General features: G+C 37.4%; 2 protein-coding genes across 3 annotated transcripts; one reads left to right on the forward strand and one right to left on the reverse strand.

Moving 5' to 3' along the window:
• Positions 1 to 4,489: 4,489 nt before the first annotated feature.
• Positions 4,490 to 14,109, forward strand: LOC127650713 (gap junction alpha-6 protein-like). 2 transcript variants are annotated; one of them, XM_052136311.1, is made up of 2 exons: positions 4,490 to 4,638; positions 7,850 to 14,109. In XM_052136311.1, exon 2 carries the CDS (start codon positions 7,858 to 7,860, stop codon positions 8,893 to 8,895), a length of 1,038 nt encoding a protein of 345 aa, XP_051992271.1. In that variant the 5' UTR covers positions 4,490 to 4,638; positions 7,850 to 7,857; the 3' UTR covers positions 8,896 to 14,109. The 2 variants fall into 2 exon arrangements, with proteins under 2 accessions (XP_051992271.1, XP_051992270.1); XM_052136310.1 differs by having other exon boundaries at positions 4,546 to 4,638; positions 7,855 to 14,109.
• Positions 14,110 to 16,329: 2,220 nt separating this feature from the next.
• On the reverse strand, positions 16,330 to 18,477 carry LOC127650717 (small integral membrane protein 12). Its single transcript, XM_052136314.1, has 2 exons — positions 18,212 to 18,477; positions 16,330 to 18,088 (listed from the first exon to the last, which is right to left on the reverse strand). The coding sequence occupies exon 2, from the start codon at positions 18,075 to 18,077 to the stop codon at positions 17,802 to 17,804; it is 276 nt and encodes a 91-aa protein (XP_051992274.1). The 5' UTR covers positions 18,078 to 18,088; positions 18,212 to 18,477; the 3' UTR covers positions 16,330 to 17,801.
• Between the last annotated feature and the right edge of the window lie 1,611 nt (positions 18,478 to 20,088).

Genomic DNA, 20,088 nt, shown 5'->3' on the forward strand with positions numbered 1-20,088 from the left:
GCGAAACTAGCTGAGCTATCTCTAACTTTATAAATGCAGTTTGTGTCATTTCTTTAAATTAATAACTAGCTAGCCTAGCTAACATAATTGGTGTAAGTTTAATCTGACGTTTGAAACTCATTAAGTTTACTTGCAACAACAACTCAAAACAAGCCAAACTATAGTCCTTTTTAGTTGCTAGGTAATTAGCACAGAGCAGCCATAGTTACTGCCAACTGTTTATGTAGTGTACTAAATTAGCGCTAGCGAATTAAATGATTAATTTCATATCCAAAAGAATGATTCATTGTTATCATACACAATCAAAGACAGTACTACAGAACATAAACATTTATTTTTTATTTTCTCTGCAATTCCATAGACTTGACAGAGGTTTTCCTGAGACTTGATGCTTTTTCATCTGATGTCTGAAACCTGACTCCGACGGCTGAGGTTGTAGTTTGTTTATCAAAACTCAAACTCATCTCTCCTTTCTGCTTTCTTGTCCCTGCTTCGTCCAAATATTTTTTTGATGACCATCTACTGGAGCCAATAATGTTTGAGTCAAAATAAGATCATTGGTATTATTTAGAAACGTACTTTAGTTTCATAATGTTTTCAAAGCCTACCTCAATTCTGACTTGGGTGCCAACACCTGGGTAGGGTTGCACCAGCTGTGCATAAGTTTGCACATAAGTTAGGACATAAAGTTCACACTAAGGGGCTTACTAGTTAGTTTGTAAGTAAGTCTATGCTTAATTTGGTTGCACAACCTGTTCTTAAGGCAAGACTTAGCTAGTAGGTCGTAAACTCTCCATAAAGTAACGCATAGTCGCATAATATGACGTTTAACTGTATTGATCTAATAAACAGCCTTCAAATTTGCACACAGATGTTTTAAAAAGCTGTGAATTTAAGTTTTATCTCACTACGGTTGATGCTCAAAACAGTTATATGAGTCTGCTCGTATAACTGTCAGCTGTAATAAATTATATCCCCATTAAAGTATAAGTAAAAAAAAAGTAGATTTTATAAATAGTATATTTGCCCTGTGTAAATAACAATATATAAGAACTGTATCTAAAATAAATAAGGGGTGATAAATAAATGCTACATTTATTATTATTTTATTTTTGTATTAATAATGTATTATTTTATCTTATACATTTCGTACATGTTGACACTTGACACCAGATGACGCACCCTGAAAACTGCACCATTTTAACGGTTTCTTGCTGAAGAGCCGCTTAAAAGTGTTATTTTTTCTCTTGTATAAATGTAAACGAGTGTGTGGCAGCGGGGGTGTGGTCGAGCATCCGTCGGGAGAGAGAGAGTGGTAAGGGAGCCAAATTATGACTAACACCTGTCTCTAATTGTAGTGAGATTGGGGAGAGTGGCATAAAAGGACCATGCCAGCGCCAGATCGAGAGAGAGAGACTGGGTCGAGAGCCTTACCGTGAAGCTGATGTGTTATTGTGAAGCAACCAGAGAAGTGGTTCATTAAAGGTTCCCTACCTGTGTTTGAAGAATCCAGCTCCCGGTCTCCTTCTTTGTTACACTGTTGCTGAAACCCGGGGTCTGATTTGAAGACTGCTTGCCCCATGGAGCCCTTCCCACTGTCTGACATCATCAAGTCCCTCGTTGACCTACATCACTCCCACCAACAGGCTCTGCTTGAGCTCCGTCAGGACCAGGATCGCTGCTTCTATGAGATCCTCAGGGCTCAAGCAGAAACCTCCTTAGCCAGGAGAAAGCCACGGCTGCAACCCCAGACAACACTAGTCCCTTGCACCCACCCTCACTCGTGAAGATGGGCATGGAAGATGACCCCAAAGCCTTCCTTGACCTGTTCGAGCGGACCGCCGAGATCTGGTGTTGGGTGTGTGCTCAGTGGGCAGCCCGGCTTATCCCTTTGTTGTCCGGGGAGGCCCAGCTCGCAGCTCAACAACTGCCAGTGGCTAGTCTCCTGGCCTACGATGTCTTGAAGAAAACCATCATGCAGCGGGTTGATCAGAGCACAGAACAACACCGCCAGCTCTTCCGGTCGATGGAGTTGGAGAGGACCGGCTGCTCGTTTGCCTTCTCTCAACATCTCTGCCTGAAATGGCTTCTGGCAGGGGACTGATACGTCAAGAGAGTGGTCGACCAAGTGGTGCTGGAACAACTGATCCGCTGGCTTCCAGAAGGGACAGCAGAGTGGGTCCAGTGCCATCGTCCGGCAATTAAAAGGGTGAGGGTGAAATGTGTACATGGGATATTCACAACTACCCTATGGTGAACCTTGTTATTAAATTTAGGGTAACAAATCATAGAGTGGAGTACGTGGTTAGTTCCCGCCTCACCAATCCGCTGATTTTGGGGACTAATTGGCCAGATATTTAAGATGTATTAAAGGGAATATGCATGGATGGGTCCTGCACAAAAGCGACGAGATGTGAAATGTACGATGCTCTGGCAGGGAAGGCGGAGCCGGGGCTGTCTTCGTCAGCTCCACTTCAGGACTTCCCATCCTCGGGGGAATTCCCGAAGGGTATTTCCCTTTGGAGCAGTTGCGAGATGGACCTTCAGCCAGTAAGAATGTTAATTCAATACGTTCTTGATCTTAGAGCAAAACTGCACACATTGGGGCAACTAACACAGGAGAATTTGCTCCAAGCTTGAGAATGACAGAGCCGAATGTATAACAGGGGAACTTGACTAAGGGAATTTCCACCGGGAGATAAGGTACTCGTGATACTCCCCACATCGAGCTCCAAATTAGTGCCAAGTGGCAAGGACATTTTTAGGTCAAACAACGAGTGGGGGATCTAGATTATGAGGTAAAGCAAACCTATGGAGGGGGCACATGTCAAATTTATCACCTCAACCTCCTGAAATTGTGGAGGGAGGCGAGCCCAGTGATGTTGGCTATGGTACTTCCGGAGGGGGCGGAGCTCGGGCCGGAGGTAAACACAAAACATGATCACATCACCCCGGTCACTTGCGGAGACCACCTCTCACATACCAACTCGCAGAGGTTGCCAAATTACAACAAGAATTTGCGGATGTGTTTCCCCTCAACGGGTCGCATGAACCACATCCAACACCACATCGAGACCGAGCTGGGGGTGGTGGGACGTACCCGTCCCTACCAATTGCCCAAACATAAAAAAAATATTTCGGGAAGAATTGGATACAATGCTCGATATGGGAGTAATAGCGGAATCCAACAGCGACTGGTTCAGGCCGGTTGTTCTGGTGCCTAAATTTGACGGGTCTGTACAGTTCTGTGTGAATTATAGAAAAGTCAACGCAGTGTCTAAATTTAATGCATACCCAATGCCTCCTATTAATGAGTTGCTCGCTCAGTTTGGCACTGCTCATTTTTACTCGACACTGGATTTGACAAAGGGTTATTGGCAGATCCCCTTGACAACAATGACTTCTCCACACTGTTCGGATTACACAAATTTGTGACACTTCTCTTCAGTTTGTTTTTGAGCTCCGGCCACGTTTCAGCACCTCATGGATGGAATCCTCAGACTGCATTCGACTTACGCTGCTGCCTATTCGGATGACATCATCATTTATATCAATGATTGGCAGCGGCATATGCAGCATCTAAGGGCGGTTCTGTGGTCGCTGCGACGGCGGGGCTCACAGTAAACCCTAAGAAGTGCGCGATTGGACGGGTGGGGGTACGGTATCTGGGGTTCCACTTGGGCCACGGGCAGGTGCGTCCCCAAAATGACAAGACGGAGGTGATTGCGATCTGCCCGAGATCCAAGACCAAAAGGGGGTGAGACAGTTCCTGGGGCTGGCTGGCTATTATAGGAGATTTGTACCTAACTATTCGGACGTCACCAGCCCGCTGACTGATCTCTCTAAAAAGGGAGCTCCATCCCCGGTCCAGTGGATTGCGAATTGTCAACAGGCATATACGCAGGTTAAAGCCGCACTTTTCTCACTCAATTTTGTATTACAGACAGACGCTTCAGACAGAGGACTGGGGGCCGTACTCTGAGTGGTGCAGAGGGAGGGGCGCCCGGTGCATTTAGATAGATCCATTTCTTTTTTCCGGGATTATCAATCTAAATGAATGCGCTGACAAATAAAATAAATAATTAAACTTAAACTTGAGATTTTACTGGGGCACAGCAGATTTATACTGGGGCATGTGCCCCACTAAAAAGGGTCTAATGACACCCCTGGTTACGACCCTGCTTACTAAAGTCCTATCCTGGGGTTAAATTGAATATAAAGAGCTGCACATTAATTATATAATAGTATAATTAATCATTATTATTAGTATGTAGGTTTCTGCCATAAATGTTACAAAAATGCAAACTGAAACCAAACTTTTGTGTTGTTGTAAGGGAAATCCAAGTTTCAAAAAGGCCACAATTTAGTTTGCACTTTCCAACACTGTAATTCTCCATGACGAAACTGGCCTTTGAAAGGCACAGCACAGAGAATCTATTTTTGAATGCATCCATTCCCTTTCCTGCACAGTGTTCCTGTGGGAGGGCCACTAAAAAGCATGGGAAAGTTTCCTTTCCCTCAGTTGTTTTTTTTTTTCTGATTAAGGGGCTCTGCGTCAACGCAAGTGCTCGTAGAACTCTCAGTGGCAGACTATCCTCACACATATAGTAGAAGATATACATAAAGCAGGGCTGACAGGTAAGACTGCTCTTTTATGAACATCCAAATGTTTATTCTGACAATTAAATGAGAGAGAGACAAAATATTCTACCTTCTTAACACAATTAATATGATATCATGTCCATGATTTGATTTTAACTAACATTAACACCTCAGAACAACTATAATTAACAAAACTATTACATTATTTAACACTTCTTAACATATTTTAATATAGATTTAAACAGTTATGTATTTTGTCAACTTTGAAACATGTTTTTATTTTTACATATACCCTATATTCATATTTGAATGCACTACTGAACAATTTTAATAGTATTTATTTTTGCACTTATTCAAGCTGCCAATGAGATGATTTATGCTATTTGCTTATAATGTCTTGTCAACATATCAGTCAACATTATTAGTAAAAATGAAATTTACATGGATTTTAATACAGGTATGTATTCTCTAGGTCTTGTCTCTTATAAGAAATAAAGAAAGAAAGAACTATACTAATTTTATGTAAAAAATTTGTTAAAAGCTGTGTTTGAATATTATTTATTGGTGTTTTAAGATGAATAGTGATAACCAGTTTTCAAAACTTTCTGAGAATATATATTTCTTTATTATATCAGACATAACGACTTCAGATGTTCCCTTGGGCTAAGCACTGAAACAGCTAAATCTATATAAGATAATCCCATTAACCAGTGCACAAATCTATTGAAATAAGATATTAATTCTTAATTCTAAATTTTAGTTTATTTATTTTTTTAAAGTTTAAAAAAGTTGTGTGTGCATGTAAATAGCCAAAAGAAATGAGAAAATAAACAAGCAAACAGATATGCAAACATATAAGAACAGTTTGGGAACTAACAGCATAGATGGGATGTTTACACAAATTCAAATCATTCCAAGAGGGAATGCTATGCCTTCCCATGGGCCTTCTTTTGAAAAGAGACAGGCTTTCTCGTTAGAAGTTTATGCATGATTACGCATTATTACACTCACTCTCCATGATAACTAACTCTCCTAGCACAGAGGCCAGAGCAGGTCATCCATAGTTTATTCTCTCTAGCACTGTTTTGAGGGTCATTTAGCCTCAATTACTCGATACTTAGTTACAATTAAGAGGCTAAATAACTAAAATAATTAATGTAATACACTTTTTTATTAAAATGGCTTTTTAATGTTAAAAATCATGCATGCCTTTAATCCATGGAACTTGTAACATAAAAAAGCTCATTTGAAATTAGTTTAATAGCTTGTTGTAAAATGTTACTTGATTAACAATTCATGATGACGAATCTCTATTAGAATCACTTCAATGCATTTACAACTGACCATAAAATGGTCTCACCTCAACAAATGTACAAATTGCCCAATGCCCATGCACAATTAGAAATGACTAAATATAAAATAGCCTACGAATGTTACCAGATGCAACTCACTTCATTCATTGTAGAGAAACAGAATCAGTCTTTTCCACATTAATTCTGGACAACCTGAACGATCAGAGACATTTATCTCTGAGGTGGTCCAAAGTGTGACTCTATCTGCATAATGCACAGAGAGAGAGAGAGAGAGAGAGACAGAGAGAGAGAGAGAGAGAGAGAGAGAGAGAGAGAGGGTGAGAGAAAATAAAAACAGCATGTTTTTCCAACTCAATCTCATGTTAACCTCATAATAATTCGATTGAATTCAACAGATCATTAAATAAAATCATTTGAGTTGGCTCGTACAAAAACTTACAACTTTTATTCCCATATAGAGAATTCAGTCAACAACAAACAAGTCTAACTCCAAACCCAAATCCCAATCCTAAACCAAACCAGGATAAAAAAAATTCTGTGAACAGGAATTGGGGCTGTGCTCCAAAGAAGTATCTGCAAAGTAATTCATATGATTCGAATACTACATTCCAAGTACTCTATATGATAGCCTTTAAATCTGGTCTATTCAAATCTGTCATGGCATGCTTATGATACACCTAAGAACTACTTTGGTTTTGTACACATACACTGGAAGCCACACTCATTGTAGGAGAAAAACAAAATCAAGCGTAGACTTCATTGGTTTTCGTGTATGACCAACACCATAAATTTGAAAATTTGAAAGCTATCATATGGCTTCAGAAAGCACTTGAAACATAGCGCATGGCACGAATGGTACTTTTTTGCTGTTGTTTTTTTTTTCCAAGTTCTCTTTCAATATATATATATATTTGGTTTTCATCGGAGGACAGAAAAACTTACAGGTTTGGTATTACCAGGGTATTGAAGAATGATTAGGAATGGTGGTGGCGTAGTGGCTAAAGCGCAGGGCTGTTAATCAGAAGGTCATTGGTTCGTTCACCCACGGCCACCACCATTGTGCCCTTGAGCTAGGCACTTAACTCCAGGTTGTTCCAGGGGATTGTCCCTGTAATAATTGCACTGTAAGTCGCTTTGGATAAAAGTGTCTGCCAAATGCATAAATGTAATGATTAACTTAAAAACGTTGACTTTCTTAAAAAAAATATTCATGGTGCATTACAAGTTTAGCTCAGTCAACAGAATTTGTGGCATAATGTTGATTACCACAAAAAATTATTTAGACTTTCCCTCCTTTAAAAAAAAAAAGAGAAAAAAAGAGGCTTGTAGGGTTTAAAGGCAGAAATATGAACTTATAATTTTATTAAAACACTTACAAACATTCTTATGTTAATTACTTGTATATTATTTGAGAAGTTGCTTAAATTGCCGTTTTACAGTTGTTTCAGAGTTTTATGGATAACACCATTGTAAAGTTGTAATTTTAGACAGAAAAGGTTAGAAAGCGATTTCATCACACTAAAATCATGTTAAAACGCAAATTGTTTATGTCATGTGGCTATACTTTTGAAACAGTATGTTACCATTTATGCATTGGCCCCATTTACTTCCATTGTAAGTGCCTCAATTTAACCTAGATTTAGATGGATGGGAGGATGGATTTGAAATTCTGTTTGTTGATAATTTGTTGTTGATGTTGTTTGGATATAGCCGTACATTTTTGTACAAGCTAACTTGTACGACATCTTACTATTTTGCCAATATAATTTATAATGTAACACACATTGCTAACTCAGGCCTCCCACTCAATATAATGTGATATAATCTGATTTCTGCCAAGTTTATACTTGTGCATATATTTACTAAGCATTGATTCCATGACAAAATTTCTCTCTCTACATATTCATTCTGTGTAACCTTTGTGTTTCTGCCAGTGCAGAGGATGTCCAGAGCTGATTGGGGTTTTCTGGAGCACCTGTTAGAGGAGGGCCAGGAGTACTCGACAGGGATTGGGCGCATGTGGCTAACCGTGCTCTTCCTTTTCCGCATGCTTGTGCTTGGCACAGCAGTCGAATCTACATGGGACGATGAACAGTCTGACTTTATCTGCAATACCAAACAGCCTGGCTGTGTTTCCGTTTGCTATGATAAGGCCTTCCCAATCTCTCACTTCCGTTACTTTGTTTTGCAAGTCATCTTTGTCTCAACACCAACCATTTTCTACTTTGGCTATGTGGCCCTGAGATTAAAAAATGAAAAGAGCCAAGAGGAGAAGCCAGAAGTTGGTAGAAGACAAAGACATGGAAAAAACAATGACCATAAGCTGGATGTAATAGTAGAGGAAGATGAGGAAAAGGAGGAGAAAAAAGTAGTGAAGAAAGGTATAGTTTCAGGACATCTAAAGCTCAAAGGGAGACTGCTGTGTGCTTATGCGACTAGCATAGCTCTAAAGGTTCTTCTAGAAGTTGGCTTCATTGTAGGTCTATGGTTCCTTTATGGATTTGTAATTGAGGCCAAGTATGAGTGCCAAAGGTTTCCCTGTCCTCATACGGTGGACTGTTTTGTCTCACGACCCACAGAAAAAACTATTTTTACCATCTACACACAGATCATCGCTGCAATCTCTGTTCTCCTCAATGTTGTGGAGCTTTTCCATTTGCTTCATCTAGCGGTAAAACATCGATTAGAGAAGAGATATCAGGCTGAAGAAGAGATCAATAAACTTATTTGGAGGACTCGTTCTAGAACAGTACCAGCAAATGCTCAGATAGCATCATCTGAGGAGAGAAACAATCTCTTTCTCCCCACAGTAAATGATGGCAACACTGTATCAGGGTTAAACTGGGACAAGAGAGATCCTCATTTAGCAGATAATGTACTAAACTGCATAAGCAATATGAAACCTACCATAAATATCCACAAAAAACATCATAAGACTGACAGCAAAAACAAACACTCCAAACCAAAACATTATGTTTGAGGTGCAGAAAATGTGAACCAGGTCTTCATTTTGGGAGAATACAATGAGGGACTAGACATATGTAAAGAACCATTAGTGGTTTACTGTCCATTCGAGAGCCATTTACTTTGTTTGGGCTGTGCTTTGGGATGAACTGTCTTTTGTGATCAGTGGCCAGATACAGGGACCCTCTCAAACACTGATTAGTTCTGAGATGCTCATGGTCAGGAAATACTCAAAGCACTAAGCCCGAGAGAAACAAGAACAATGGCTAAAAATGTTGAAGCAAAGTGGTTGTTTGAAGTCAAGTACTGAATATATGATGCATATGGTACAGCAAAGATACATACCGTACTGTATTTCAACTATGTGCCAATTAATTGTATCTCTTCTATTTAAAATGTATTTAAATTAATTTTTATATTGTTAATTGTAATTCATTCAATATTTATTTTCTCATGCTTTATACTACTCAGTGTGTATAACATAACTTGCTGTATAACATAACTTGCCATTTAAGCATCTTTCATTGCCTACTAGCTCACCTATAATTGCAAAATGTGCAACTATATGCTATGAATGATACATATTAAGTCCAAAATTTATTTAAAACCACACTTAAAAATGTAATATTTAAATAAGTAATATTTAAAGATTTACTTTATATAAATGACACTAGTTTTAACATTTCAAATTTTATTATAAAGTGGATTATTTTCCAAAATTTCATCCAAAAATGGACCAGTACAAGGAGATTTGAGCTAAGTCCTAAATATACACTAAAGATATACTGTCCAAAATGAAGACAAAAAGGATTGTTGTGACACTTTTTGTTTGTCAAACGTTAGTTGAACATAGTGAAGAACTATATCTGCAGTTACACTGCTAGGACACCTGTGTGCACTTCAGGAGAACTGACTTCAGATCTAATAAAAATCACCTTGACACCACTTTGTTATAAGTCATAGGAAAAAATATTAAGAAATAAGAAGTTAGCTCTGTGAAAAGCTCTAACATTATTTGCTTGCTGTTATATATAAGTGTGACTTAAAGGAATAGTTCACGCAAAAATGAAAACTCTCTCAACATTTACTCTCACTCATGCATCCCAAATAAGTGACACACAACTAAAGATTTTTAGAAGAATATTTCAGCTCTGTAGGTCCTTACAATGCAAATGAATGGTGACCAGAGCTTTGAAGGTCCAAAAGGCAGTATAAAAGTAATATATAAGACTAAAGTGGTTAAATTATGTCTTCTGAAGCAATATGATATGTATGGTTGAGAAAAAAGTTCAATATTTAAGTCATATTTTTACCATAAATCTCCACTTCCACATTCTTCATCTTTTGTTTTTGGTGATTAGCATTCTTCATGTATATCACCATCTAATGGGCAGGGAGGAGAATTTATCTTAAAAAAGGACTTAAATATCGATCTGTATCTCACTCACATCTATCATATCCCTTCAGCATACATGGATTAAACAACAGGAGTCATATGGATTACTTTTATTCTGCTTTTTATCCCTTTTGGAGCTTAAATGTTTTGGTCACATACACTTTCATTGAATGGACCAACCAAGCTGAGACATTCTTCTAAAAATGTAACATTTGTGTTCAACAGAATAAAACAAAGTCATACACATCTGGGATGGCATGAGGGTGAGTAAATTGTGAGAGAATTTTTACTACTATCCTTTTAAGTATCCAACAGTGTCTTAATACTTTTTGGGCACAGATTAGCAGCCAGAGTACTTGATAAATTCTAAAACACTAGAACTAGAAAGTAAAATACCACAAATGTATATTAACAGATGAGAAAACTACATAATTGCCTCACATTAAGGGTTTTTGTCAGTTGTTTAAAAAAAATTATAATTATACGTTTTTTGGTGTATAAGTAGCTTTGAGGCCAAGCCGCTACTGTATGTTCACTTTTTGTCTTGTCATGAGGGCAGCATTTCTTACAAAAATTATTTCCAGCAATGTTTTGACTGCCTCAACAATGATAAGCAGTTGAGGCAGTCAATAAACTGTTTTAGAAAAAAGGGAATGACAGGTAATCTAAAAGGTGGGACAGTTTCTTATGAAGGTCAACAGCTGACATCAGGGATCAAATCAAAACAATATAGTGAGGAAAAAAATAGAATAGTTTTTTTTTCAAAAAACATCCTCAAAAGGTATGTTTTGCTGGCTAATGGAAATCATGTTTTATTAGGGGGTGTTATCTGCACAGCTGGGCTCCAGTCTATGAAAGATTAATGAGTCTTTTGCTTGTGGGGTTGCCAACCATAACCTGTAGTCTTTGCTCAATGCTTAGCTCTCTCTACCGCAGCTGGCCAGCAAGAACATACCGCCTGTCACCTCTTGCCAGTACAGGTGCTACACAAGATGTGTGGGTCAGTGAACAGCTGGTGAGGGCCTCTTTAGTTTCCCTCAGTTGCTCAGTAAAGAGAGAGCCAGTGCACTAGGCAACTCTCTCATTCAGGGTGCAAGAGAGTAGTTCTTGGGCATTTACTTTTGTTTTTTCTTCAACATAACACCTACAAAAGCTGAATTGTGCCCTTTAGCAAGTAGTGAAACTGTTCTGTTAAGCAAATCTGTGTTGCATTGCCAAGTGTGGTTTAATGTGCACACACATGCATCAAATAGACAAGTAATTTTGCTTTACCTAGACAAACAGATGTGTGCCATTTTAGCTCCAAAAAAAAAAGAAAAAAAAAAAAAAAAAAAGATTTCTCGGATGCCTGCTTACTTTAAATCATGAAGAGGTTACTTTGCCAAATAAATTTTTTTTTTTGGACTAAGGTCATTCTATTTGTGAAACTCAGCAGGGACACAGCCAACTTGCTTGCATTTAGGTGATTTGCACAGTTGCACCAATGAAAATGAGCTATGACTCTTTCTGGCCTGTTCCCTGCATACTGATATTGTTTTGCTTACTGCTGATGCATTTCCCTTTCCCTGCTTACCAGCAGTCGTTTACACAGGCACACAGGACAAACAAATGGGGATTAAAACAATCCACAAAATGTACATACATTTAGATATATGGAGCATCATCTTGTGCTGGGTTTGGGCTGTGTGTTGGTGCTTTCTGGATGCAAGGTGGTTTTAAATGGTCAGACAATCTGCATCCCAAGGGTAGTAATCCTTGAGTGTCAACTTTTGTTTCTCTAGGGGATCTAAAAGCTGCAGTATGAAGCAAATGTGCCAATGAATGTGGTGCAAAATTGTTAAATTGTACTTCCTGCCATCTAAAATGATTAAACCCCTTGTCATCCCAGTGATAGCCATAACAAGAACTCACAACTCCATAATAGGAAAATACAGGCCTAAAAATAATGTTTAGTCTAGATATCAATGTACTGTTGAAAATGAGTGTGTTTGTGTTCACGACATGTATAATGATAACAAATTACTTTTACGGATTAAAATGGCCTTTGAAATATCTATCTACCTTATTCTTGATGGACACGAAGGCCATGAAACAGTCACCCAGATAAAAAGGTAACATTGATAAATTATTGATTTTTCATCCAAATCATTATTTTGGCTCATATTGACAGTTTAGAGTTAAATGCACAGTGTTTAAAGTTTTCACAATGTTTTACTGTATTTTAAGTTGAAAATTGGTTGATGTGGCACTGGACAACCTTAAGACAGAGTGTAAAAGTGATGTAGAATCAACATCAGATTCTACTGTAGTTTCAATGATATGAGAAAAAATAACGTTACAGTGAGGCATTTACAATGGAAGTAAATGGGGCCATTTTATGGAGGGTTTAAAGGCATAAATGTGAATCTCATAATTTTCTAAAAACACAAATTGTTCTGTTAAAAAAAAAAAATATTATTTGAGCTGTAAAGTTTCTTAAATCGTCCTTTTTGTGGCAGACTACTACACAGTAGTACGATTACAGTGTTACGTCGTCATGGAAAAAAAAGTTGTAAAATTGGATACAGCTTTACACAGAAAAGTTTAGCAAACAAATTTATCACAATTCAATTATGTTAACATGCTTTTTGCATATGTCTTGTGGCGATTCTTTTGAAAAAGTATTTTAACATTTATGGATAGGTCCATAAATGTTAGGTCCACTTCCATTGTGAGTGCCTCTATAACCCAGATTTTATGTTTTGTTTTTTTATTTACTTGTATTCCATGGATGGTGCAAATGTTATATAGAAACACAATTTTTATTAAAATTGTGTCATTAATTCAGTAACATTAACATTGATTAATGCTTGCTGTCTGGGATAAAAAGAAGAAGAAAATGCCATATACTATATGTTTGTGTCAAGCCAGCATTGCCACATTTGCAGTCTAAGTTAATTCATAGAACAAACACTGTTGCTCTCTGGCCAGACATATAGTTAATCGGATGCTTAATTTAGACAATTAGAAGGAAATGGGCTTGTATCTGCTTCCTGATTCTTCCATTGGTCACTCCAGGCATTGGCTAAAAATCTGGTTCACCCCCACAATGGATCAACTTTGGGCATTGTTACATTGTTTATGGAAAGATCCCACCTGCAGCTGTTTCAGGATGTTATGGTCAACTTCTCAAACCATGAGTTATGTATATACTAAACTTGATTTTTATATTTTCTTAGTAAGTATGAGCTGTGAGTGGTGCTTGCTAGATGATGCAAGAGTGATGCAGGTGATTACTAAGGTGTTTAGAGTGCTTTTAGTGTATTACTATGCTGTTGCTTGTGTGTTGGTGGGTGGTTGCTCACAGAGTTAAGAGACAGGAAACAACTGTAAACAAATGTAGTTACTCAATAAGATACTAATTTATGCAATACAAATGATGTATGTCAAACTTGTAATACGCTTACCGCATCTCATTCCAAACCTTGTTGTTTTCTTTCTTCCGTGGTACGCAAAAGTTATTTTCCTATTAAAATCATTGTAAGGTGTAGGGTTGGCTTAGTTTATTTTGCCATCTTGCACCATTATTTCTACTTGTAATGAGACCGGTTTGCTCACTTCTTCAATATTAAGCAATGTCATTTTTTTAAGCTATTTTGTCATGCACTAGGCAAAAATCACAGGTTTGTTTACAATAAATACTAATAGCACAACTATCCACAACAAGCAGCTTGATTTTGGGTATCCTTAATGTCTGAAGCACAAATGTACCATTGAGTTATGCATGTTAGGAGTTCAAATTCCTAAATTCAATTTTTATAAATAGTAATAAGTTTGCCTCATCAAGCACCACTAATAAACAGAACATTTTAATAATTCATAATTTTAATACATAATTTCATATGTGAACTGTTCATATTGTTTGACTGAACCAAAACTAATGTTTGACGCACAGTGTATGTAGTTTGCTTCTTAATCCAGATAAGGAATTGATTACTCTGTACACGCAGTAGTCATAAGGCAGAAATGTGAGTCATCATTAGAGCATCTTGACTATAAACCATGAATCACAGTTTGGTTACTAAGATTTTAAGCCTCCAGCAATGCTCAATAATGAAACTTCTAATGAAGATCAATGCATGATGCTGCAAATGGTATATAAAAAAAAAAATTATAATAAAAAAAAACATCAGGCACTTTTTAGTCACCAATATTACATTTCTTTGTTTTAAAAAAAAAATCCATTATTGAGGTTAATTCCATCATAAATGTAAGAAGCAGCCCATGGTTATTAGAATTCCATGATTATTTCTTGAAGAGAATAAACAGGAACATTAATGTCTCCATGATGTAAGTTCAGCACAACTGAATAGTGAAAACTTTTTTTTTTGTTTCATCAAAAGTTTCAAATCTGTGATTTATTTCATACAAACCCGGGCATAAACAAAACAAATTTAAATATGTATAGCTCACTGATTAAACAGGTGACATTGACTATGTTAACTCCTTTGTACAAAAGGGCAGACTTCCTTGCTTCCATTGAAGATGCGTTTTGGAATATCCTCAAATTATGCTGAATAACATGGGTCTTTAGGTTCTGCACAAATTTGTGGAGCTCATATCAGCTCGAGTGCATGCCGTCATTACAGAAAAAGGGGTACATACCAAATCAAAGACATGTATATTTGTTTAGTTCATCTTTTCACTTAAATGGTTATCGATAATGCACGTTGTAATAGTAAAAAAAAAATAAAAAATAAAAGCATTTTCAGTAGGGGTCTCAGAATTTTGGACTCCACAGTATTTTCCCAAATACATTGTAGGACATGATATTTTCACTTCTCATAGAGTCATGTCCATTATGTTATCTTAAATGGAACAATAAGTATTGATAAGCCCCAAGAGGCCCATACAGAGGGAAATGGAAGTCCGTTTTTTTTTTTAACTCAACAGGTTCAAAGAGGTACAGGACAAGCTGGTTGTGGGAACTGAACAGTGAAGAATGGGAAAAGGGGAGGATTTTGAGTGTCTCTCCATTGTTTCTGTTGCTGATGGAAATCTTGCTAGTGAAAAATTATGTTGTATTTGTGCAAGCAGCCTGTGCACATCCTGACTAAAGGGGTAAGAGAGGGCAGCAGGCGTCACTCCTTTTTCCTATCACTCAGGAACAATGGGGCTGTTTTGTCCTCAGAAACAAATGAGCACCGTTCCTGCACCAAACCCACTGTCTTCTACCTGGTTAGGCACAAACAATCCAGAAAGCACATCCTCTCACAAACCTATGGCCAGGAATAGAATTAGGACCAAATACAGCAGGTCATCTCATTCTCATATAATCAGCTAGACTCTGTTTAACAAAAAATAAATAAAAACATTAAGCAAATACAATGATTGCTTTCACTGATCAAAGGAAAGCTAGACATTATCTAAAAAAGATGGACACTAATAGTCCTCTCCAGATTCCATTAGACCAATTATAGATGTTACTGTCATAAGCTCTGCTAGATTAAAAGTTGAAAGGGTTTTATTACTGGCATTAACCACAAAAGAGGCTTATCTAGTGCTTTATCTGCATAATTTCCTGGTATATCTGCTATAAATTGCTAGGCCCACATGGAATCTGCAGTATTTGAATGCCAGTCATTCACAAAGTTCTGCATACCCCCAGCATTTGTGTGTTTTATAATTTAATATTTTATCAGACGTTTAACACATTTTACCATGTTTGCATCCATTCTGCATATTTCACAGATTTCCCACCAAACTGAGCACAGAAACTGCAAAAAATGTGTGCAGATTCAGTTTCGGTTAGTCAGTTTAGGTCAGAATAAGATTAAGCGTAGGTTTACTGTGGTAAAGGTTAGGTTAGAAGGATAGATCACCCAAAAATGGAAACTGTCTCATAATTTACTCACCTTCATGATATCCTAAACAAATCCAAAAAGTCAGAACAGTCATCATCCATATGACTCTAGCAGTTAAATTAAAGTCTTCTAAAGTGACACAAAAAAAAAAAAAAAAAAAAAATCAATATTTAAGTACTTTTTATTCTGACTGTCTGTGATTTTTGGAGCTTCAATGGTTTGATCACCATCTACTTGCATTTTAAAGACCTACTGAGCTGAGTTTTTTTTTTTTTTTTCTTCTATTTTTCCTCAAATGTGTTCTGCTGAAGAAAGAAAGTCATACACACTTGGGTGAGTAAATGAGGACATTTCCATTTTGGGTGAACTATTCCTTTAAGAATAGGTTTACTGTGAACTAGTATGATGTTGTGGAAGTATTTTAAGGCCTATATAATGCCATTATTTTCATTAATGCCTTTACTTTCATCTTTAATATTGCAACAAACATAACCTTTTATAGACAGCCATTTTGACCAGGCAAATCAAGGATGATTGTTATCAGCCTTTATGCATTTTGCTGATGTACATCTAGATCAGCAGTCATTAAGTTTTAATAGCTTTTTGGCAGCAGTGAAGCAAAACTTGTGTTGGAATAATGTAAAGGTTACCGCTTTCCTCTTTCTTTTTTTTAATTAAGCTGCATACTGTAGGGAGGAAAACAACGTGTGGCAGAACTGTGCGTTTGCACTCAAATGTCATAGAAATCTTTGCACATACACAATTGCTCTGATAAACAGAGCACCAGTAGTTACTAATGTCCTTAATTCATTTTAATATATGTGATCAAATTGTATTACAGTGCAGGGATAAACTGCAGTGACAAATCAAAGTATTCTGACCCGGTATTTTCAACAGACCTCCCTCACACTTTAGCACAAGAGATTTTGTGAAATTACCAGTCATTTTTAGCTGACATGTTGAATACGGAGGCAAAACTAGGCATCTTACATTCCTTACTCTTCACTGTGCTTATTATTACTAATTAGCAGAAGATTACACTAAAGAGGTAGCTTTTCTAGACACTGAATCTCTTTATTCACCAAGTTCAAACTTCTTAAACACTTTCTAATCCCACTACAAATATTGCCTTGCATAGATGCACTTTTATTCACTCACTCACTCACTCACTCACACACACTCACACACGTTGGGTTTCCTTTTTTTATGGGGACTTTCCATAAACATAATGGTTTTTATACTGTACAAACTTTATATTTTTACACACAAACACACACACCAAAACATTACAAATGAGATCTTTTTTTCAGCTTCAATCTCATGAGCATCAATCATGGAGCATACATTGAAAACTTAAGGCTTTCCAAGTTAGAGCCTGGGCTATGTAGTCATGTGTCTGTGTGCCTAAGGGCACAAAATGAATATTAAAATGCCACAAAGTAAGTTTTAAAAATTCTTTCAGCAGTCAAGTTCCATCGGCTGGCATGGTAAATATTACAACACAAGTCTCCATGTAATTAGGGCAGAAGAATGATGCCACAAATTCAGTTTGTTCTTACGCTTCCCAAGTTTTCATCTCTGGAGACATGCAGTAGGACAAGGTGAGACAAAATTTGATTTGAGTTGGCCAAGTTGCCCATCATCACATGGTGTTTTGTAGAATTTCATGACACTTATTAAAACTTAACTCTTTTCTGGTCTGTTTCTCTCCAGCACTGCCCTTGGGGTGAATTCCAGCTTGTCCTTTAGGCTGAGGACCTGTGTGCCATCTCGACCTGTCATGTCCTCTAATTTTCTATCCTCTCGTAGTTCTGCAATACCTCGCTGTTCTCCTGGGGCATTAGGAGTGCCCCTGATAAACCACTCAAGGTGATATCCAACAGCACCCACAACAAAGGCCACTGGAAAGGTCACATAGGGTGCATAGGTGCGCATGGCAGTCCAGATCACAGGCCACATGGTTGCAGACTCTGAAATACAACAGAATAAATAAATAAATTAATAGGTAATATCACTTTGGCAGATTTGTATCCAGTGTCAAATGTACGCCTTAGGAATATATACGAGCTTTCAAGCAATCAATGTAACCAAACCTTTCGTTTTAATAGAGTATAAAGTGTGACATCAGCTGGTCTACAAAGAAATAAGCATAAAATCATGTTAACGTGTCCAGCTACACGTGTTTACGTAACTCCTCGGAATTATTGAGGAGTCATGTAACCTAACAGGGGTACCGGTGTCTCATGAGCTGTGAACTGTCATACTAAAACGAAATATTTATGTGAAGATATCTCATAAACCACAGAGAAATGCGGCTTAGTGCGTATTGTTTCATAAAACTAATCACGCTTGTGTTTATAGATTCTCAAGCACCTACCTCTATCTTCAGTCAGTTCCACTTCTTGCCACTTGCGTCATTCCGTACGGCATACTGATTGGTTAAATCTGAAACGTCAGAATGACGTTATCATGTTCCATTCGTTCAGAAACACAAAATCATGTTTATGGTACAGACCGTCTTCTTAAAGCAATGCTGACACCCAGCGTCCATTACTCAAACATACGCCGTAATCACTTTAATTATTTTTCACCCCTCCTAAACTTTTAGATGTATTCAGGCATTTATTTAAAACTGCCAAGAAATCATACGAGACATACTTTGCCCCAAACCCCCTTACACGCACACACACACACACACACACACACACACACACACACACACACACACACACACACACACACACACACACACACACACATTTGCATTGTGGCATGTTCTTCACAATGGAACATAAATTAATTGAAAATTCTCATTACATAATATTCTCATTAATGTACAATTAAGTACAACTGTAATTGTACAATTCAGTTTAAATAATGACATGACTTTTTATTCTGCCTTTGTGTTGAATTTTATTATTGAAAACTCACATTATGCATTTAATACATTGTGCTTAATTTTCACAACAATAATGCCACAATAAAATAAATAAATAAGCTAGATGGTCCTACAAATACTGTGATGGACTGGCCACCTGTCGATGGTGTTTCCCTGCCTTTGGCCTGAGAATGATGGGATGGGCTCCAGAACTACTCACGACCCTACATAGGACACAAAGACGGATTAAGAACTGAGATGCCCATGGGTCGGTACACCGTGGAGCTGCTTGTTAAAAAAGTGAGCCAATGTTTATTCGACTAAGACAGTTTCTTAAGTGAAAACACACACAAGTAAACACACTGCCTCAGGGGCGTCGGACTGGGGGGGGGTAAAGGGTACCGAGTACCCAGGGCCCGAGGCAGGGGGGGCCCCTTAGAAGTCAGCTTTCTATACATACATATTTGGTACGGGGGCCCAGCAAGATGGTTTGTACCCAGGGCCCAAGATTTGGTGCTACGCCCCTGCACTGCCTTTTAAAAGTTTGGGGTCATTTGACTGAAATGTTTCTTATAATTTTAAAAATCTTTTGATCTTGAAGGTGTATGCTTAAATGTTTGAAATTAGATTTGTAGACAAAAATATGATTCTGCCAACATATTAATTTATTTAATTATATAACAACATTTTTATTACAAATGTTTTTTTTTTTTTTTTAATTGATGACTTGGTTCGAATTATAAAAGAAAAACAGTAATAATAGGTGCCCAACATAGATGGGAACTCCTTCAATACTGTTTAAAAAGCATCCCAGTGTGATACCTCTAGAAGTTGGTTGAGAAAATGAGAGGCTAAATTGAGAAAATGTCTGCAAATTTTAGGCAAAGGGTGAAGATGGTAAAATATAACATATTTTTTAAATATATTTAGGATTAAGTCACAATATAATTCCCATTGTTCCATGTCTGTTATGTTATTTTGACAATATAAATGATATTTAATATAAAAATAAACAAAAAGACACAAACACAGTACAGACAGCTGCCCATAAACACTCTCTCTCTGTCGCACCACCGTCTGCAGTTGGCCTTT

The sequence above is a fragment of the Xyrauchen texanus genome, chromosome 10, assembly GCF_025860055.1.
Source record: "Xyrauchen texanus isolate HMW12.3.18 chromosome 10, RBS_HiC_50CHRs, whole genome shotgun sequence".
NCBI lineage: Eukaryota > Metazoa > Chordata > Actinopteri > Cypriniformes > Catostomidae > Xyrauchen > Xyrauchen texanus.

Bases quoted from the DNA above. Each gene is read 5' to 3' on its own strand.
- LOC127650713 (XM_052136311.1), top strand. From the start codon at position 7,858: ATGTCCAGAGCTGATTGGGGTTTTCTGGAGCACCTGTTAGAGGAGGGC.
- LOC127650717 (XM_052136314.1), bottom strand. From the start codon at position 18,077: ATGTGGCCTGTGATCTGGACTGCCATGCGCACCTATGCACCCTATGTG.